The following is a 20,871-nucleotide window of genomic DNA, read 5'->3' as shown; positions in this document are numbered from 1 at the left end:
TAGTAGAGACGGGGTCTCGCTCTTGCTCAGGCTGGTTTCGAACTCCTGACCTCGAGCAATCCGCCCGCCTCGGCCTCCCAGAGAGCTAGGATTACAGGCGTGAGCCACCGCGCCCGGCAGCTTTAAATTTTTTTTCTCCAAATGCCCTTCCTTAGAGCTATGCTGTTTATAGATTTTCTATGAGGAAAATCAGTTAAATAGGAAGGCACTATGTAAGACCAGAAAGTACACATTGAAAAAAATACATCTCTCTTGCTATAACCTGTATTTCTGTAACACGAATTAGTTTATGTATGAATGACAAATAGAGGATAATGCTGTGAAGTGCAAAAGTCATACTGGTTTGTGTGATTTTTTTTTTTTTTTTTTTTTTTTTGAGACAGAGTCTCCCTTTGTTGCCCAGGCTAGAGTGAGTGCCGTGGCGTCAGCCTAGCTCACAGCAACCTCAGACTCCTGGGCTCAAGCAATTCTCCTGCCTCAGCCTCCTGAGTAGCTGGGACTACAGGCATGCGCCACCATGCCCGGCTAATTTTTTATATATATATCAGTTGGCCAATTAGTTTCTTTCTATTTATAGTAGAGACGGGTCTCGCTCTTGCTCAGGCTGGTTTTGAACTCCTGACCTTGAGCAATCCGCTCGCCTCAGCCTCCCAGAGAGCTAGGATTACAGGCGTGAGCCACCACGCCCGGCCTGTGTGATTTTTTTTTTTACAGCACATTAATGCTTTTTATACTAGGCCAGGCGTGGTGGCTCACACCTATAATCCTAGCACTCTGGGAGGCCGAGGTGGAAGGATCCTTTTGAGTTCAGGGGTTCAAGACCAGCCTGAGCAAGAGTGAGACCCAGTCTCTACTAAAAATAGAAAGAAATTAGCCAGACAACGAAAAATATATTAAAAATTAGCCAGGCATGGTGGCACATGCCTGTAGTCCCAGCTACTCGGGAGGCTGAGGCAGCAGGATTGCTTGAGCCCAGGAGTTTGAGGTTGCTGTGAGCTAGGCTGACACCACGGCACTCACTCACTCTAGCCTAGGCAACAAAGCGAGACCCTGTCTCAAAAAAAAAAAAAAAAAATTTATAGGTACAGACCTTTTTTACTATAGTATTTAATATAAAGGTGTCTTTAAAACTGTGGTAATAATTTTATTAGGGCTATTAATGGATGAACCTTGATGAGAGGGCTCTGATTACAAAGTTGCATAGATTATCTACCCATTATTCTCTTATTTTTTTCATAAACCCTATTTAGTTGAATTTCACAGAATATCAAGCTTTTCATCAACATATATAATAACAGAGCAATAATGCCTATTTTAAGGAACATCTAGTTAAATATGGTAGAGTTAATATAATTCTCTTTGCCTTGTTCTAAAAACTTACTAAAAACCAGGATAAAACAACACACACAAACATGCACAAAATGAAAGAGGAGACCACAGCAGGTGAGAGAATCTGGGGAGAAGGCAAGTAGATAGAGGAGTGGCATATGACCTCGCAGAGATATAAGAAAAAGAAAACCTAATAAATGTAAGATCCAAGACCAGGGAATTCCTTTGATGAGGTTTTATGAGTCCCGGCAATGGAGCCAGATTGCCTGGGTCAAATCCTGACTTTACCATTTACTAGCTCTATTGACTTTGGGCATCATCAGTTTCCTTACCTGTAAAATGAAGATATTACTACTATCCTTATAAAGTTGTTATGAGAATTAAATTACTATTTTTAACTTCATAGAACATTTTCTATAGCAATTCTTACCTGTGGGCCAATCCTAGGCACATAGCAGCCATTTCACGTGGTTCTACCCCAGGGATTAATCCATCCATTTGTGAACGGATTCCTCTCATAAGTTCATTAACAACAGGACTATGGATACAGCTGAGATTCAGCTTTTCCTGTAAGAATAAGAACATTTGTATTAAATAAAGAAAAAATGTTCCTAAAATTAAGTTTTTTGTTGTTGTTGAGAGAGTCTTGCTCTGTCCCACTCTGGGTAGAGTATAGTAGCGTCATCGTGGCTCACTGCAACCTCTAACTCCTGTACTCCAGTGATCCTCCTGCCTCAGCGTCCTGAGTAGCTGAAACTACAGGTGTGTGACACAATGCCCGGCTAATTTTTCCTTCCTTCTTTCTTTTTTTTTAAGTAGAGACAGAGTCTCATTCTTGCTCAGGCTGGTCTAAAACTCCTGAGCTCAAGCAATCCTCACTGCCTTGGCAAACCAGAGTGCTGGGCTTGAGCCACCAAGCCTGGCCTCTGAGATTATTTCTTAAAAGTTAAAATAGCACTGATTTACATATATGCATTTCTCAGTTTCTAGAAAAGTATAGTTTCTAGTGTGGAGAACACCTGAGTGGAAGTCAAAACTGACAGAAACTTCCAGAAGGCAGCTTAGCTATATAAATAAAAAACTTATACAAGGTGAATATTAATTTTACTTCATAGTTTTTTTTATTCCTGTTTGTTGGTTTGAAGGATCTTTCACTACCTCATGTTAACTTCTTTTTTAAAACATAAAGTTATGGCTGGGTGCGGTGGCTCATGCCTATAGCCCTAGCACTTTGGAAGGCCAAGGTGGGAGGATCACTTGAGGCCAGGAGTTTAAGACCAGCCTGAGCAAGAGCAAGACCCTGACCTCTATTAAAGAAACAGAAAATTAGCTGGGTGCCATGGTACACGCCTGGTAGTCCCCGCTAAACAGGAGGACTGTTTAAGCCTAGGAGGTTGCAGTGAGCTACGATGATGCCATTACACTCTAGCAGGGCGATAAAGTGAGCCCATCTCAAAAAACAAAACCCAATAACACTTAGACAACTTATAACAAAGACTAGGCTTTGTAGTCAGTATGCTGAGATCTGATTAGCAAACACACACACACACACACAAAATTATACTTTACCTTTATTACCCCTCCTAGTTTAGCATCAGCTACAGCCAAAGGTTCATGGGCTTCCTTTACTATTTTCTTCAGAACTTTCTTCAGCTGTTTATTGATTTTGCCCTCCATCAGAGCTGTGAATGCTTTTCAGGAAAAAGAAAAACAGAAGAGTTAACTCTTAGATTTCTAATTGTGAGAATATGTCTTAATTTAAGAAAATAAAGCAAAACACTTCCTTTCATACGGCCCAAATTTATCATTACTTCTAAAATGAAACGATAAATGTATAAATGTTTTTTAAAGTACCCATTTCACAATTCCATTTTATCTTCTCACCCTCAGTTCTGCTCCAGAGCTAGGGGATAACCCAGGTTACAAGAATCTTCTTATGAACTCAAGAGAGAGACTATCATGAAATCTTAGAAACAATCTATTTGGGGAAGACAAACAGATTAATTGTCCTTTGTCATTTCAGATAGACTGAAATTGTGACTAGATTGTGAAATATGCTAAAATTATGTTAAAACTGGGTTTATAAAAAGTGTGCAATCATTTTCAAGGCTTAAGTGGAGGCCTTATGTTTGCTAATCTCCAATACCAAAGATTCATTAGGCCTCTGCTTGTAAATCTCCAACAATGGAAAACTTACTACTGAAGGCAACTTAATCTATTTTGAGACTGCTTTCATGTCTGCAAAGTTCTAAATCTGCTACTTTATAACTCTCACCCTTCCTTAGACTTACGTTTCCATTATCTGGACCCACATAATTTTTTTTTTTTTTTTGAGACAGAGTCTCGCTTTATTGCCCAGGCTAGAGTGAGTGCCCTGGCATCAGCCTAGCTCACAACAACCTCAAACTCCTGGGGCTCAAGCGATCCTCCTGCCTCAGCCTCCCAAGTAGCTGGGACTACAGGCATGCGCCACCAGCCCGGCTAATTTTTTGTATATATTTTTAGTTGGCCAATTAATTTCTTTCCATTTATAGTAGAGACGGGGGTCTCGCTCTTGCTCAAGCTGGTTTTGAACTCCTGACCTCGAGCAATCCTCCCACCTTGGCCTCCCAGAGTGCTAGGATTACAGTGTGAGCCACCACGTCCGGCCAGAACCCACATAAATTAACATCTCTTCTGATATTCTTCTGAAATAACAGTATGCCTGGCAGGAAGGAAGGTCTGTCACAATTTCCAAGGCAGTTTGTGCTTAATAAACCAGGTAAGTGCTCTTCCCTCCTGATCATCTCTCTATCCGTAAGAATTACATCTGGACAAAAGGCATCTGGCCACCACACAGCTCTGGACACTAATCTTATTCATTTTGTACAACAATGAATTCTTTATTATCTAACTATCTAATAACAGTCTTTCTTTTATTCTTATAAATTTTAAAATCCTCTTTAATAATTAAGAAATTTATTAGGCTTCCTGCTTCTAGTTGTCAATTTTCCATATCATCTACTTTTAATTTAACCCAGTATTCTCTCCCTTATTTAAAATTTATTTCTTAAAAGTAAAAACGTCTACTCTAGGTGATTCAAACATTTACAAACATTTTATTAAGTTTGTTAATTAGATTATGAAATACCCATAATATGTATTTGTAAAGGATGTATATAGGGATGATTATAGGGAAAGGGGAGGCTCGGTCTTTCCTCTATCAGCTATTTTCAGGACTCCCTAATATTCCTCCAACATTACCCAAAAGTTGGCTGGCCCCAGATTTTCCTGTGGTGATTTCTAAGACTTTCAAGTTGAAAATACAATCAAGAATAAAAAATAGGCTGGGTGCGGTGGCTCATGCCTGTAATCCTAGCACTCTGGGAGGCCGAGGCAGGCGGGTTGCTCGAGGTCAGGAGTTCGAAACCAGCCTGAGCAAGAGCGAGTCCCCGTGTCCACTATAAATACAAAGAAATTAATTGGCCAACTAATATATAGAGAAAAAATTATCCAGGCATGGTGGCGCATGCCTGTAGTCCCAGCTACTCAGGAGGCTGAGGCAGCAGGATTGCTTGAGCCCAGGAGTTTGAGGTTGCTGTGAGCTAGGTTGACGCCAGGGCACTCACTCTAGCCTGGGCAACAGAGTGAGACTCTGTCTCAAAAAAATAAAAAATAAAAAAGATGCAAATGGCATATATGAACATCTGGGACAAAAATAGATTCTTGACATCATACCCCATCAGACTCATTCTAAGGCAGTGTAGCTTAAAACGTATGCTGTGACATCTACAGCTACTCAGTTCTGTCATGTCAAAACTGCCTTGTAGCAGGCAGTGAGAAGTTAATTCCCAGGAAAGGACTCTACTGTCTAATAAGGTGATGTTCATTCAACTTTCTGGTAAAACCAGGAAAAGGCACTGTAGAGGTTTCTATGACTGGGTTCCTGACAGCTTGCTACTTTCATTCATTTACTCATAAATATTTATTATAAATCTTCTATTGCCATATTCTGTGCTAGAATCTAAGGATGTGACAGTGAAGAACACAATCTTCACCCGCATGCAGCTAAGACTCGGGAGGTTTGACTTTAAATTCTCACCTAGTATGGCATTTTCCTCATCTATCTTACATTAATTTAAAGAGTACAAAGAAGTTTGGTAGGGGAATTCAGAAATACTGCTCAAATCTCATGTTTTATCATTTGTAACATAAATATAATAGTATATATCATACAGGATTGTTCCAAGGATTAAATAATTGTGAAATAAGCATAAATCTGATAATCACGTATTATTAGCTATTAATAGTAAAAATTTGCTTTTTCTTTGGGCAAAGGTCGAGCTTGTCCATTTAATAGTTTAGTAAGAATTGGTCAGATATATAGATTCATAGAAGCTTATTAAAAAAAAGAAAGAAATATTCCAAGCAGATTACAGATTATACACAAAAAGCAATTCAGAAGAGGCTACTTCCTAACACAGTCATTTATTATTAATGGGAAAGAAAACACCAGAAGAACAGAAGAGTCTACTTGGGATCACGGCTATAGCACTTTACAACGCCGGGAGGAGCTGTTCATACTACAGTCTATATCAACAACGCCCCCTAGAATTTTGGTATAATTTGGGTATAGCTAACAAAACCTTGTTTGGAATTTTAATTCTACCCATACTTAAAGCTGTGATGAATAGAACTATCTTTTAAAAAATTCCATATGTTAAAGGAGTTTAAGACAGCCTGGGCAATATAATAAGACCCTGTCTCTAAAAACATTAGCCAGGTGTTGTGGTGGTCGCCTGTAGTCCCTGATACTCAGGACAATGAGGTAGGAGGACCACTTGAGCCCGTAAGTTTGAGGCTACAGTGAGCTATGATCACATCACTGTACCTCAGCCTGAGCAACACAGCGAGATCCTATCTCTTAAAAAAAAAAAAAAATCAAAAAAACAAAAACAATAAAAAAGAGAAGAAAAAGAAAACCACTCCAGATTAACATTACCATAGTTGTGTTTGATGGCTATATAAGGCTCCAATTACTGCTGGGCTAGTGAAGCAGCCCCAGAACCATTATTTATTTAAAATATAAATGGGGCAGGCGCAGTGGCTCTCACAAGTATAATCCTAGCACTCTGGGAGGCCAAGGCAGGAGGATTGCTTGAGCTCAGGAGTTTAAGACCAGCCTGGACAAGAGTGAGACCTTGTCTCTACTAAAAATAGAAAAATTAGCCAGGCATGGTGGTACGCTCTTGTAGTCTCAGCTACTGGGGAGGCTGAGGCAGGAGTATCCCTTGAGCCCAGGAGTTTGAGGCTGCAGTAAGCTAGGCTGACACCACTGCACTCTTTCTGAGGTGACAGAGCAAGACTCTGTCTCAAAAATAAAGTAACAGATGACACTGATGGCTCTTTCTTCAGGTGAATCCTCTGCCAAGGTTAGGGTGGCTTGCTATATTCTAGCATATTTAGTTGTATTCCCAATTTTCACAGAACCTTACCTTTCTTTCCTCTGTGGCTGATTAACAAAATTATTTAGCCAGTCTTCCTTACAGTCCTTCATTTTCAAATTACACCACCAAGCAGTTGGCTAATTTGTGATATGGAATTTAAGCCAATGAAAAACTGATACCCTTTAGATAAATAAATCTCTTTATGTCTCTCTACAGTTTTTGTACTAAAAAATAAAACTTCCATTAGTTTCCCTACAAGTTTTAATAATATTGATATGCTTTTCTGAAATGAAAATGTATAGCCCAGGAGAACTTTAGTATTCATTTATTAGCTTTTCAACTGTGGGTTCTGGCTAGTCTCAACTTTACCCTTGGATTAAAATCAAAGAGCTGTGTACTTGACCACATTACCTTGGTCCCTTTGTAGAACAGCTTTTACTGAACTGTGCATCAGCATTATGCTGTTGGTTTCCACAGGGAGATCAATTTAACCACTTCTCACCTCTCATCACATGGGGGAGAAACCAGCCCTATGGTGAAAAAAGCTAACTCAATGTTGTCTCAGTGGTAGTGACGAATTTGAGTCAGATCACTTAAATTCAGTTCCAATGAGAATGCATCATTGACAACATTGAAAAAGGTTAACTCAGGCAACTGAAGCGAACAACCTTTTAATAAGGAAAACAAACTGCCAAGATTTAAAATTAAAAAAGAAAAGAAAAAAAGCAAGTTTCCTTCTAGTATTTGACTTTACCTGCTAATGCTTCTGCTGTATCCTGAAATTTCTCAAAATGTTTAAGCTTTACTCTAGAATTTAAAAAAAGAAAGAAAGATGTTATGGGGGCACATGGTTCTGCAAAAGCCACATATCTGTGAAAGAAGTGTTGAACTGTTTTCCAGAGCACACACCCAACAAAAGAACTTACCTGTCATTGGGCATCAGGGTGCAAAGATTTCTTCATAAAACGACTAGTTTTTTTCCCTAAACACTGGGCTAGTAATGCTTGGACTACAGTAGGAGGATTTCAAGGACCTTAGTCCAATAGTAAAGATATGGAAGCTTCAACATAACCCCTGATGCTTAAAGCTGGACAGAGATGACTTTTACTACACAGCATAGAACTGACCCAAGAAGTACTTGAGTCCCTTTTAGGTCAAGAATCTCATGACATTCATTTGTCTACCCAGTACAAAGGCCATTAAAAAATAGCTTATTGTCAGACCTGATTCCTCTTACCATTATTTTACCCCCTTTGACCACATTTATGTGCACAGTAACATTTTATATAAAGAAACACACACATAGTTCAGTCATTGTTGTCTCAGTGGTAGTGACGAATACTGGAGTTAGATCACGTAGATTCAATTCCAACAAGAATACATCATTGACAACAATGAATCAGATTAATCCAGCAAAGAATATAACCTTTTAAAAAGGAAAACTAGTCTTCTGTTTACCTAGAACAGTGTCATCTTAAGCAAGGTTTTCTTACCTGTTAAGGGAACATGCTGGTGGTCCCTTAAATGAACACTTAAAAATACAAAGATTTAAGAAAAAAGTAAATAATTTCATCTTATTCTGCACTAACCTTACTCCATTTTTACCCTTCTAAAATGGTAGCTGTATAAATGCACATATAGATATACAAAGATATGCAAAAATGGGAACATATTAAATTACCTTGAGGCTTGGTTTTCTCAGTGTATGGTGGGCCTTTCTTTTTTTTTTTTTTTTTTTTTTTTTGAGACAGAGTCTCACTTTGTTGCCCTGGCTAGAGTGAGTGCCGTGGCGTCAGCCTAGCTCACAGCAACCTCAAACTCCTGGGCTCAAGTGATCCTTCTGCCTCAGCCTATCGTGGGCCTTTCTATAGGCCACCAAGAGATTTATAGATATACTACAATTTATTCAACAATTCCACTACTGATAGACACTTAGACTGTCTCAAATTTTGGATTTTTAACACTACAAATGCTATAACTCTGTATTTTGTTTCTATAATTCTTTAGTATGCTATTTCTTTGGGTTTCACACTCTTTAGCAAGCTTAAGAAGTTCCCCTAGGCCAGGCGCGGTGGCTCACAACTGTAATCCTAGCACTCTGGGAGGCTGAGGCAGGCAGAATGCTCAAGGTCAGGAGTTCAAAACCAGCCTGAGCAAGAGCGAGACCCCATCTCTACTATAAATAGAAAAAAATTAATTGGCCAACTAATATATATAGAAAAAATTAGCCAGGCATGGTGGCGCATGCCTGTAGTCCCAGTTACTCAGGAGGCTGAGGCAGCAAGATCGCTCAAGCCCTGAAGTTTGAGGTTGCTGTGAGCTAGGCTAACGCCATGGCACTCACTGTAGCCTGGGCAACAAAGCGAGACTCTGTCTCAAAAAAAAAAAAAAAAAAAAAAAAAGATTCCTCCAAATTCAAAAGTATCAGAAGGATCAAGTCAGGTCCTTCCCAGGGCCACATTCACCTAATAGGCTATACTTCACAAGGTGATTCACAGATGGTAAAACAGCCAAATACCTTGAGGAAAGGCCAGCTCTCTCTCCCACCACTCATTCCTTAAGTTAAACATCACTTTCTCATCAAGAGATCTCGAGGAACTCAGTTATACCTTTCTAGGATTTACTACTTATTGTATTATACCCTAGGGAGCTAAGAAGTACAAGTCACAGAGAATAAATTGTGACTGAAGTTAAAAAATATTTGAATATGAAACTCAGAAAAACAAAAAGTTAAATCATCCAGCATTCCTTGCTTTGGACAATTACTACTTTTAACAAAAATTTATACAGTAGTCCCCCTTTATCTGTGGTTTCATTTTCCACAGTTTCAGTTACCCTTAGTCAGAAAAGGCCCCAAAAATGTTAAATAAAAATTCTCACAAATAAATAATTTTGAAGTTTTAAATTGTGTGCCATTTTGAGTAGTGTAATGAAATCTTATGTGCCCGGGATGTGAATCATCCCTTTGTCCACTGTATCCATGCTTCATACACTCCCTATTAGTCACCTAGTAGCTATCTCTGTTTACAAGATCAACTGTTGCGATATCTTTGTGCTTATTTTCCATAATCTCTGTTTTACTTAATAATGGCTGCAAAGTGCAAGAGTAGTGATGGTGGCAATTCACATAAACCAAAGAGAAGCCATAAAGTGCCTCCTTTAAGTGAAAAGGTGACAGGTCTTGACTTAATAAGGAAAGAAAAAAATCTCACATGCTGAAGTTGAAGTTGCTAAGATCTACAGTCAGAATGAATCATCTGTGAAATTGTGAAGAAAAAGAAATTCCTGCTAGTTTTTCTGTTGCACCTCAAACTGCAAGTTAGAGCTACAGTGATGATTAAGTGCTTACTTAAGATGGAAAAGCATTAAATTTGTGGGAAGACATGAATAGAAATGTGTTCTGACCAACAGCAATCAGGTTCAGTCCTATTCAAAGTTTCAGGCATCCACTGGGAGGTCTTGAACATAACCCCCTCAGATGGGGTGGGGAAAACTACCATACTTAATTCACAGCCATTTTGTGCTCCCAAATATCCTATAAAACAGTAATTTTGGGGTGTTGTCCAATCTAGTCTGCAACTAATACAAATTAGTTGAGATGGCCTATGTTCTAAGTCCAAATAAAACATCTGTAATAATTAGGTTCATACCAAAATTATTCCTGAAACAGATTTCCAAACAGAAAACTATGAAGATAGCATTATATGAATAGGGAAAAAATGAAAAAAAAAAAAAACAACAAAAAAAAAACCCACCTTAAATGTTAACTGCTAAATTGTTAGCTTCAAGATTACTTACATTTTATTTGCTTTCTCTGGAGTTTCAAACTCTTTCCACAAACTATCAACCTCCTGAAGTTTCTTCTCATTTAGAACCTGTAATAAAATGTTTAAATAGTTTTCTTTAAATGGCACAGGTTAGGCATACATAGCTGTATTCTTCAAGTACAACTATACAGGTAAAATGAAGATGGTGGAGGCTATTTTTCTCACTAAAATATTTTTTGTCAAATTAGTAGTCTGAGTTGCCCATTTAACATCCGAATGGGTTTCAGATCTAGTCATGGCCTTTGTTGAGAATCTTCTTTCTTTATTATTATTACTGTTTTTAGTAACTGGGTCTTGCTGTGTTGGCCAGGCCGAAGTATGGTATCTAGTACCAGGTACAATCATAGTGCACTGCAGCCTCCCTCAGCCTAGCAAGGGACTACAGGTCCCAGGCAGGCCACACTATAAATCTTTCTTTTAAAGAAGCTATTAACCCCTTTATAATGCATAGCATACTTATAAACCATCAAAAGCCTTTATTGACCCACTTTCAATAGATTACATCCTGTTATTTATTGCTATTGTCACCCTAACATTAAAGTATTATGGATTTCTCTAAAACTAAAATATCAATTCTAAGACACATCCTGAGGGCCAGGTGTAATGGCTTATGCCTATAATCCTAGCATTACGGGAGGCTGAGGGGGGTGGATCACTCAAGGTCAGGACTTGGAAACCAGCCTGAGCAAGAGTGAGACCCCGTCTCTACTACAATAGAAAGAAATTAATTGGCTTACTAATATATATATACACACACACACACACACACACATATATATAAAATTAGCCGGGCTTGGTGGCTCATGCCTGTAGTCCCAGCTACTCAGGAGGCTGAGGCAGTAGGATTGCTTGAGCCCAAGAGTTTGAGGTTGCTGTGAGCTAAGCTGACGCCACAGCATTCACTCTAGTCTGGGCAACAAAGTGAGACTCTGTCTCAAAAAAAAAAAAAAAAAAAAAGAGGCACTTTAATCATCAAAACAGTTATTAACATTTAGAGGTACATATTCTTCAAGAGTTTTGAATGTCTACGCAACATGTTGTTCATGCATGCTTTTAGAACTCACATCATACACTTATCATGGACATAATTCTAGGTTTTAACAACCTAGAATTGCATTGTAAGAATATACCATCATCTTTGTCCCTACTGAAAAAGTTGTTTCCAAACTTTCCCTTTTAATGCTTCAGAAAACATACCTATGTATACATGTATTTCTGTAGGACAATTGCTGGAATTGGAGTTACTTCATCATATAGGATATGCATATTTTATGTTGACAGATTACACCAAATTCCTTGTAAGAGACTCTATCAATTTCATTTAAACCAAGAGTGAATAAAAAGCCTTATTTCTGTACACCCTTGCCAACACTATATCAATCGCCCAAGTATAGTATAGAATCAATCCTAAAAAGTACTCCCCTCATATTTATTTAGAGACAGAGTCTCACCTTGTTGCCCAGGCTAAGCTGAGTGCCGTGGCATCAGCCTAGCTCACAGCAACCTCAAACTCCTGAGCTCAAGCGATGCTTCTGCCTCAGCCTCCCAAGTAGCTGGGACTACAGGCACATGCCACCATGTCCGGCTAATTTTTTCTATATATATTAGTTGGCCAATTAATTTCTTTCTATTTATAGTAGAGACGGGTCTCGCTCTTGCTCAGGCTGGTTTTGAACTCCTGACCTTGAGCAATCTGCCTGCCTCTGCCTCCCAGAGTGCTAGGATTACAGGTGTGAGCCACCATGCCCCAGTCTGAGTTTTTATAATGTTATAGAATTAACTATATTAGTTCCTTTACATATTATCTTTGCACTTTTATATATAACCCTGTTAACAAACAATAAATTTTGGAAGTGTTCATTTTTGAATCACTCTAAATATGGATGTTCATGTATATACTGGGTTGTACATAAAATACATTCCTCGGCTGGGCGCGATGGCTCACGCCTGTAATCCTAGCACTCTGGAAGGCCGAGGTGGGTGGATTGCTCGAGGTCAGGAGTTCCAAACCAGCCACAGCAAGAGCAAGATCCAGTCTCTACTATAAATAGAAAGAAATTAATTGGCCAATATATATAGAAAAAATTAGCTGGGCATGGTGGTGCATGCCTGTAGTCCCAGCTACTTGGGAGGCTGAGGCAGAAGGATTGCTTGAGCCCAGGAGTTTGAGGTTGCTATGAGCTAGGCTGACGCCATGGCACTCACTCTAGCCTGAGCAACAAAACAAAGCAAGACCCTGTCTCAAAAAAAAAAAAGAAAGAAAGAAAGAAAATGCATTCCTCACAGTAAATTGAGGTCAAAAAAAACCCTTGAGGCCGGGCATGGCTCACACCTGTAATCCTAGCACTCTGAGAGGCCGAGGCAGGAGGATTGCTTGAAATCAGGAGTTCTAGACCACCCTGAGCAAGAGTGAGACCTTGTCTCCACTAAAAATAGAAAGAAATTAGCCAAACAACTAAAAATAGAAACAACTAAAAATAGAAAAAATTAGCTGGGCATGGTGGCACGTGCATGTAGCTACTCGGGAGGCTGAGGCAGGAGGATCGCTTGAGCCCAGGAGTTTGAGGTTGCTGTGAGCTAGGATGACACCATGGCACTCTAGCCCGGGCCAGAGAGTGAGACTGTCTCAAAAAAAAAAATCTTGAAAAAAACTTCTCAAAACATTCCCAACAAAGCACGAATTTTATGCAACCAATATAATTTTATACCCCAGCATTTTGAAAGATTATGGGAAAGGAAGCTAATAACCCTGTACTGTAAATATGTCCACCTGTTTAGGAGATATCATTCACCATGATATCCCATATTACATACAATATCATTTTATATGTAATATAGCATAATATTCACCCTTTTAAAGTGTACAATTCACTATTTAGTAGTATTTTTTTCACAAAATTGTGAAACCATCACCACTAATTCCAGAACTTCTGCAGGTCTACGTTATTCAGAAATGATCAAATAACTACCGTTAATTCCAAATAATTATAAATATATTCAAGCCAAACTTTAGTTATTTCTCTATTAGTAGGTTACCTAACCCACACTTTAATAATTTTGAACAGTAACTGGCAGAATAGCACCAAAGACTACAACAGAATACTCAAGATATTTTATGGGGCAAGATACTCTTCACTAATAGAAATCAATAGTTCATCAAGAGATACAGTTGAAGGCTTTATTTTATGAACAAAGTCTTGTAATCAGACAATTGCTAAGCCAATTCCTTCCCACCATGTAGACAACCAATGGACTGTGTAGAGTTGCTCCTTTTATGATCCCATTCAGGATAGCAAACTAGATCAGTTTACGCTAAAATTTAACAATAGATCCTAATTCAAATACGACAGACAATTGGGGCATACATAGAAAGCCACATAAGAATTAAGATTTCAAAAAGCTGGAGAAAAGCAAAGTAGATATGTTCAGGAGCTCCAAAGGGGACTATGCTCTTAAAAGTCTCTTAACATTGTTAATACTACAATTACAGATAACTCCAGTGAAAGGAAAAACAAAGCTGCCTTTTGTTTAATTTATTATTTTATTGGTTTTCTTAAAAATAAGTACGTTACATAACAAATGCAAATACACGTATATTTTCAAGTGTCAGAAGTGAAACTTAGAGAAATACAGTTAGAGCTCTGTACACTTCCAGACTTTCTGCATCCATACCACAAACATAAATACAAACGGTTTTTGGATTCAGAACTAGAAACTGTACCACATATTTCATCTAGCACTTTTTGCCTTTTATCAACACACATAAATCTAGTATATGAAAACTTTGTTTTTCGTTGCCATATCCGCAGAGCTCAGAAGAGTGCCTGGCACAGGGAAGGTATTTGCATGCTTATACACTTTTAAGTTAATGCCAAACTTTCCCTAGTAAAACCACCAAATCTCAAATTGATTAATCACCAACCCAGATTTCTTCCCTAAGCTTCAAACTTGAAATATTGAACTGCCGGATATACGGGACAATTGCATTATTACATCTAAAAGACAACGCAAGCTCCACACAGCCCAAAAGGAAAACAGGAAGTCTTTAGCCCCCAGCACCTGACAAGCTTTTCTTACCACACATCTTAAACCAAAAACCCACATTCGATCCGTCAGCCAATTCTCTCAGTTCTACCTTCAAAATTTCTGCTATTTGTTTCCCTCCATACCAACCTTAATCCAAGTAATTTCATCTTGTCTAAATTAATTCAAAAGTGTCCTTGCTCCCTTTCTTACCTCCCCCATTATCTAGCTTCCACACAGCAAAGTAACCGTATTAAAAGGCAAATTGTATCAGATCCTTCTGCTTAAAACCTTTCGATCACTCCTTAAAACACTCGGAATAAAACCCAAACTCCTAATTCCAACATATAAAACTCTCATAAGGCTCCTGCCCATCTTTTCATTCAGACCAAATCCTCTAATGCAGAACAGGTCGTCCCAAACCGCGGGGCCACGTGTTAACTGAAACATGGCCTCCAGTCCGGGGACAGAAAAGGCACCCAACTGAGCAATCCTCTCCTTAGGTCTTTCGCTCTCCGGTGTCCACCACTGGCCTGACCCCTCCAACAGCTCAATCTCCCGCATACCTTAAAGATGGCGTAGCCCACGGACGTTTCAAACAGCACCAACATGGTGAGGCCGGGTCAGGGCGCCGCGCGGCCCGCCACGAGCTCTTAATCCTGTGCAAAAAGACCAACTTTCCGGCCCCCAAAGGCCCAACACGCCGCGGCTGGCAAAGCACAAACGTGCACGCCTCCGCACGAAAAACCGCACCACGTTGCGGAACGTTCCACTCCTAACTGCAAGTAGCACGCAAGAACGCGCTTCTCCTTCTCCCAGGATTCTGGGATACCGACGTCACTTCCGACAGAAGCCTGCCGCATAGCATGACGTCACTTCCAGAATGTTCCCGCCATAAGGGGCGGGCTAGATGAAGAAAATACTATATCGCGAGATCTCTGAAGGACTCAACCGTATCTTTGCGTAGCCGGAGATCTGAAAGAGAACTTCGCGGTGTTTTTCCTTTTTTTTTTTTTTAATTCCCCCAGTAAATGAGTCTGCCTCATGCATCTGGTATTTGAAACGCTGGCCGGTGCCGTTAGACTTTATTCCCTTTCAAGCCGTGCCTAGAAGAGAAGACCCCAGAATGACACCATGACTGTCATTATGTTTGCGAGCACTCCTCGCTGTGCTCTTGTCTATGGCCAAACTAATTTTTAGCGTAAATGTCTTTCAAACATGTAAGTCTCTCCCATATTTGCTGTATTTGTTGAAATGACTCCATGCCAGGGTATGAATTTAGACTTTGTCTCCTTTTCTTGGTGTAATTTGGTTTTCTAGGATCGTTGCCTCGCAGTGACTGGATTTAAATACCCCAATTCTTCCACAAGCCTGGCTTCCAATAGAAGTAAAATTTCCTTCCTCACTTACCAGGTCCTGTATGAAGATTCTTGTGAACATTATATTGCAACCTGTTCAAGATTATGAAATAACAACTTGGTTTTCTCCAGCAACTCTACCACCTGGGATCAGCAGGAAAAAAAATCTTGGATTGAATAACAGAAAAGATGAAAGTGGGGGAAAGTCCCAGGATAAAGGAATATGGGGTGCAGATAAGAACAGGGTTGATTACAGCCATAGCTGTAATCCAGCATAGGCAACAGAAACCAAAATGTCTTGGGTGGGAGAGGGGCATAGGTGGGTGGATAAGATAGAAGCGCTATGTCTCTTTACAATCTTATTTACCAACACAATATTTTCAGTCTAATCTCCTTAAAAGAAGTGCCATTTGCTAAAGTAGAGGCTGTATCATACACTTACTTGTGTCTGTATAGGGCATTATGTTGTGCTAGTCATAAAATAGAATCTCCCTAAGTAATCCTTAAAACTTTAAAGAATGAACATCTGCAGGAAGTAAAATTATTTTCTTTACACCTAAAGCTTTCTTTGGTTTTAATTTGCTCTTCTATTTCTAGATTCTTGAGATTAATACTAAGAATGATTTTTAACTTTTCTTCTTTTCTAATATATATGTATATTTTAAAGCTAAAAATTTCACTCTAAGCACAATTTTAGCTTCATCCCATGAAATTTGACATGTTGTATTAATATTTTTATTATTTAATTCAAAATATTTTCTGATATGCACTGTAGTTTCTTCTTTGACTCATGGCTTATTTAGAAGTTTATACCTAAATTTCAAAATATGTGAGAATTTCTTTTTTTCTTGAGACAGTCTCACTTTGTTGCACAGGCTAGAGTGAGTGCCGTGGCGTCAGCCTAGCTCACAGCAACCTCAATCTCCAGGGCTCTTGCGATCCTCCTGCCTCAGCATCCCAAGTAGCTGGGACTACAGGCATGCGCCACCATGCCTGGCTAATTTTTTCTATATATATTAGTTGGCCAATTAATTTCTTTCTATTTATAGTAGAGACGGGGGTCTCGCTCTTGCTCAGGCTGGTTTTGAACTCCTGACCTTGAGCAATCTGCCTGCCTAGGCCTTCCAGAGTGCTAGGATTACAGGCGTGAGCCACCCCGCCCGACCTATGTGAGAATTCTCTACATGACTCTTTGTTATTAATGTCTAGCTTAATTTCATTGTGATTGGTTGGTCCGAGTGCAGTGGTGTTTACAACTAATTGATCACAACCAGTTACAGATTCCTTTCTTCCTTATCCACTCCCACTACTTCACTTGACCAGCCTTAAAGAATAATAAAAAATAAATAAAATTTCATTGTGATCAAAGAACATACTTTAAATGATTTGAAGTTTGTTGAGACTTGCTTTAGGCCCTAGTATATGGTCAATTTTTGGTAAGTGATCACGTGTGCTTGAAAAAAAAAGGTATATTCTTCAGCTGAACAACTTGTTTCCCCAACCCCAAACCCCTGCTTAACTGCTCAGTCTCTTGGCCACTGCTTTCTGCCCAGTGTCTCATCCTCTAAGGCATCCCTTTGCGTTAGCAAATTCCACAAGGGAAACAGTGGCACCAAAAATAGGGCTCACTTTTCTGGTCTTCTCTTCTCTATGAGATTTGCCCCCCCAAATCCTCGTTGCCTTGATAAGTCTCAGATGCCTTAAAACAAGTATGTCGGCCGTTAACCACAGCTTTTCCTTCAGAAACAGCCATGGCCCTGCAGATAACAACAAGGCAGCTGCTGCTCCTTCTAGTGTGGGTGGCTGCAGTAGGGGGCGCCCAGCCCAGGACTGCTCTGGTCAGTACACAGCTTCTCAAAGTCTGTATGGATACTAAGCAAGGAAAAGCCAAGCAGTGAGAACAGATTGCATAAACAGTGTACTCCCTGGAAGATGAATGCCTGCTGCTCCACCAACACCATCCAGGAAGCCCATAAAGATATTTCCTACTTGTATGAATTTAACTGGGACCACTGTGGAGAGATGCCGCCCGCCTGCAAACAGCATTTCATCCAGCACACCTGCCTCTATGAGTGCTCCCCTAACTTGGGGCCCTGGATCCAGCAGGTGGCCCAGAGCTGGCAGAAAGAGAGTCCTGAATGTGCCCCTGTGCAAAGAGGACTGTGAGCGGATTGTCACAGTCCTCAAAGAGGATTGTCGCTCCTCCTACACCTGCAAGAGCAACTGACACAAGGGCTGGAACTGGACCTTAGGATATAACCAGTGCCCAGTCAAAGCTGCCTGCCACCCATTCCCTTTCTACTTCCCTACACCTGCTGCTCTATGCAATGAAATCTATAGTCACTCCTACAAAGTTAGCAACTATAGCTGAGGGAGCAGCTGCTGCATCTAGATGTGGTTTGACCTGAACCAGAGCAACACCAACGAAAAGGTGGTGAGGTTCTATGCTGAGGCCATGAGTGGAGCTGGGCTCTGTGGTGCCTGGGCTCCCCTGGTCAGACTGGCCCTAACGCTGCTCTGGCTGCTCTGCTGACCTCCCTTTGCCTTGTGATAACCTGGACTTCCCTGCCATTCAGTTCCTGCTCCACAGTGGGGCCTCTGATGGCAAATTTAAATAGACCAGACACTAAAAAACAAAACAAAACAACCAAAAACAAAACCAAGTATGTTTTTCTCTTTTTCTTAGGTTGACATTTTCTAGTTGGTCTTAACAGGAGAGTTAGTCCAAAACAAGGTAGTTTCCCACTACAAGAAGTAGAATTTCTCAAGAGACCTAGGTTCTTGAGGAAGAACTACTGCTTCAAAGAAACCATAATTCTGGATTGAAAAAGCTTGCAAATCCAGAGTAAAAAAAAAAAAAAAAACACAAAAAACCCTTTGGGCTCCAACATTTTATGAACAGACAGTAGGCTGTAAAAGCTGAGCAAACCCCAAAAAGATATGACTGCAATGTCCACTTCAGATAAGACCAAGGAAAATTATAATAAAAAGAAGAAGAACCTCATAAAGGGCAGCAGCAAGAGGCCTGGAGAATGATGGACAAAGGAGTCTCCCTGAAGGATCTATCAGGAATGTAAAATGGTGCAGTGGCTTCGGAAAACAGTGGCAGTTCCTGAAAAAAGTTAAACATTAGAATTTACAGAAACTCCACTCCTATTTTTCTAAAAGAAACTAAAACATATCTATGCACAGAAACTTGTACAAAGATGTTTATAGCAGCATTATTCATAGCAGTCAAAAAATGAAAACAGTTCAAATGCCCATCAGCAAATGAATAAATTATGGTATATCCACACAATGAATTATTATTCAGCCATAAAAAGGAACAAAGTGCTACAACCTGGATGAGCTTTGAAAACATTATGCTAAGTGAAAGAAGCTAGGAACAAAAGATCATATATTAGATGATTCATTTTATATGAAAAATATGAAATAGATAAGTCCATAGAGAGAGAAAGCATATTAGTGGTTGCCAAGGGATAGCAGAAGGGGAGAATGGGAAGTGATTACTTTTTGGGTATGGGGAATTCTGAGGTGATGAAAAAGCTTTTAAATTAGAGAAAGGTGGCAGTTGCCCACCATTGTAAATGTACTTATTCACTGAATTGTACACTTTATTTATTTTTTATTTTTTTTAATTGTACACTTTAAAATGGCTAATTGTATGTTATGTGAATTTTACTTCAATGACAAATTAATTCATAATTAAAAGTGACTGTACAGGCTGGGTGCAGTGGCTCACGCCTGTAATCCTAGCACTCTGGGAGGCCGAGGCAGGCCAATTGCTCAAGGTCAGGAGTTTGAAACCAGCCTGAGCAAGAGCAAGACTCCGTTTCTACTAAAAATACAAAGAAATTAATTGGCCAACTAAAAATATATAGAAATAATTAGCCGGGCATGGTGGCGCATGCCTAGTCCCAGCTACTCGGGAGGCTGAGGCAGAAGGATTGCTTGAGCCCAGGAGTTTGAGGTTGCTGTGAGCTAGGCTGACACCATGGCACTCTAGCCTGGGCAACAGAGTGAGACTCAGTCTCAAAAAAAAAAAAAAAGTGACTGTACAGAAACTCCACTTATAGCATTTTAATCCAAACCACTAAATACAAGTTTTTTTTCCAACATTAGTTTAAAAAACACTGTGTTTCAGTCTGGATTTTTTTTCTGATTTATCTTCCATTTCTCTCTTTAAATATGTCCCATCCATATAATTCTTAATTTGGATTACATTTTTTTTAGCCCTATAATTCCTTTTTTTTTTGAGACAGAGTCTCACTTTGTTGCCCAGGCTAGAGTGAGTGCCCTGGTGTCAGCCTAGCTTACAGCAACCTCAAACTCCTGGGCTGAAGCAACCCTGCTGCCTCAGCCTTCCGAGTAGCTGGGACTACAGGCATGTGCCACCATGCCCGGCTAATTTTTTCTCTATATATTAGTTGGCCAATTAATTTCTTTCTATTTATAGTAGAGACAGGGTCTCGCTCTTGCTCAGGCTGGTTTAGAACTCCTGACCTCGAGCAATCCACCCACCTCGGCCTCTCAGAGTGCTAGGATTACAGGCGTGAGCCACCCGCCCGGCCAGGCCGTATAATTCCTATTGGTCTTTTTCAAATCTCCCTATGTCCTTTTTTGTTTTGTTTTGTTTTTTGTTTTTTGTTTTTTTTGAGACAGAGTCTCACTTTGTTGCCTAGGCTAGAGTGAGTGCCATGGCGTCAGCCTAGCTCACAGCAACCTCAAACTCCTGGACTCAAGCAATCCTTCTGCCTCAGCCTCCCAAGTAGCTGGGACTACAGGCATGTGCCACCATGCCCGGCTAATTTTTTCTATATATATTAGTTGGCCAATTAATTTCTTTCTATTTTATAGTAGAGACAGGGTCTCGCTCTTGCTCAGGCTGGTTTAGAACTCCTGACCTCG

General features: G+C 39.9%; 1 protein-coding gene, 2 non-coding genes and 1 pseudogene across 3 annotated transcripts in view; 1 reads left to right on the top strand and 3 right to left on the bottom strand.

The window, feature by feature from the left end:
• NOP58 (NOP58 ribonucleoprotein) overlaps positions 1 to 15,444 on the bottom strand; it is a 30,564-nt gene extending 15,120 nt beyond the window's left edge. The window contains exons 1-5 of the mRNA XM_012738962.3: positions 15,172 to 15,444; positions 10,554 to 10,630; positions 7,510 to 7,562; positions 2,899 to 3,020; positions 1,760 to 1,896 (exon numbers count right to left, since the gene is read on the bottom strand). Coding sequence (XP_012594416.1) covers positions 1,760 to 1,896; positions 2,899 to 3,020; positions 7,510 to 7,562; positions 10,554 to 10,630; positions 15,172 to 15,216 — 434 coding nt within the window. The 5' untranslated portion in view covers positions 15,217 to 15,444. The remainder of the gene's footprint in view (positions 1 to 1,759; positions 1,897 to 2,898; positions 3,021 to 7,509; positions 7,563 to 10,553; positions 10,631 to 15,171) is intronic.
• LOC142872445 (small nucleolar RNA SNORD70) lies at positions 7,305 to 7,391 on the bottom strand. Its single transcript, XR_012920704.1, has one exon. It is a non-coding gene; the product is annotated as a small nucleolar RNA SNORD70 (small nucleolar RNA).
• On the bottom strand, positions 8,066 to 8,154 carry LOC142872446 (small nucleolar RNA SNORD70). The gene has a single exon (XR_012920705.1). It is a non-coding gene; the product is annotated as a small nucleolar RNA SNORD70 (small nucleolar RNA).
• Positions 15,445 to 17,367: 1,923 nt separating the features above from the next.
• LOC105856946 (folate receptor alpha pseudogene) lies at positions 17,368 to 19,614 on the top strand (annotated as a pseudogene).
• The last annotated feature ends 1,257 nt before the right edge of the window (positions 19,615 to 20,871 follow it).

This window comes from Microcebus murinus, chromosome 8 (genome assembly GCF_040939455.1).
Source record: "Microcebus murinus isolate Inina chromosome 8, M.murinus_Inina_mat1.0, whole genome shotgun sequence".
Classification (NCBI taxonomy): Eukaryota; Metazoa; Chordata; class Mammalia; order Primates; family Cheirogaleidae; genus Microcebus; species Microcebus murinus.
Note: the sequence above shows the minus strand (reverse complement) of the source record. Positions and strands in the feature narration are given on the sequence as shown.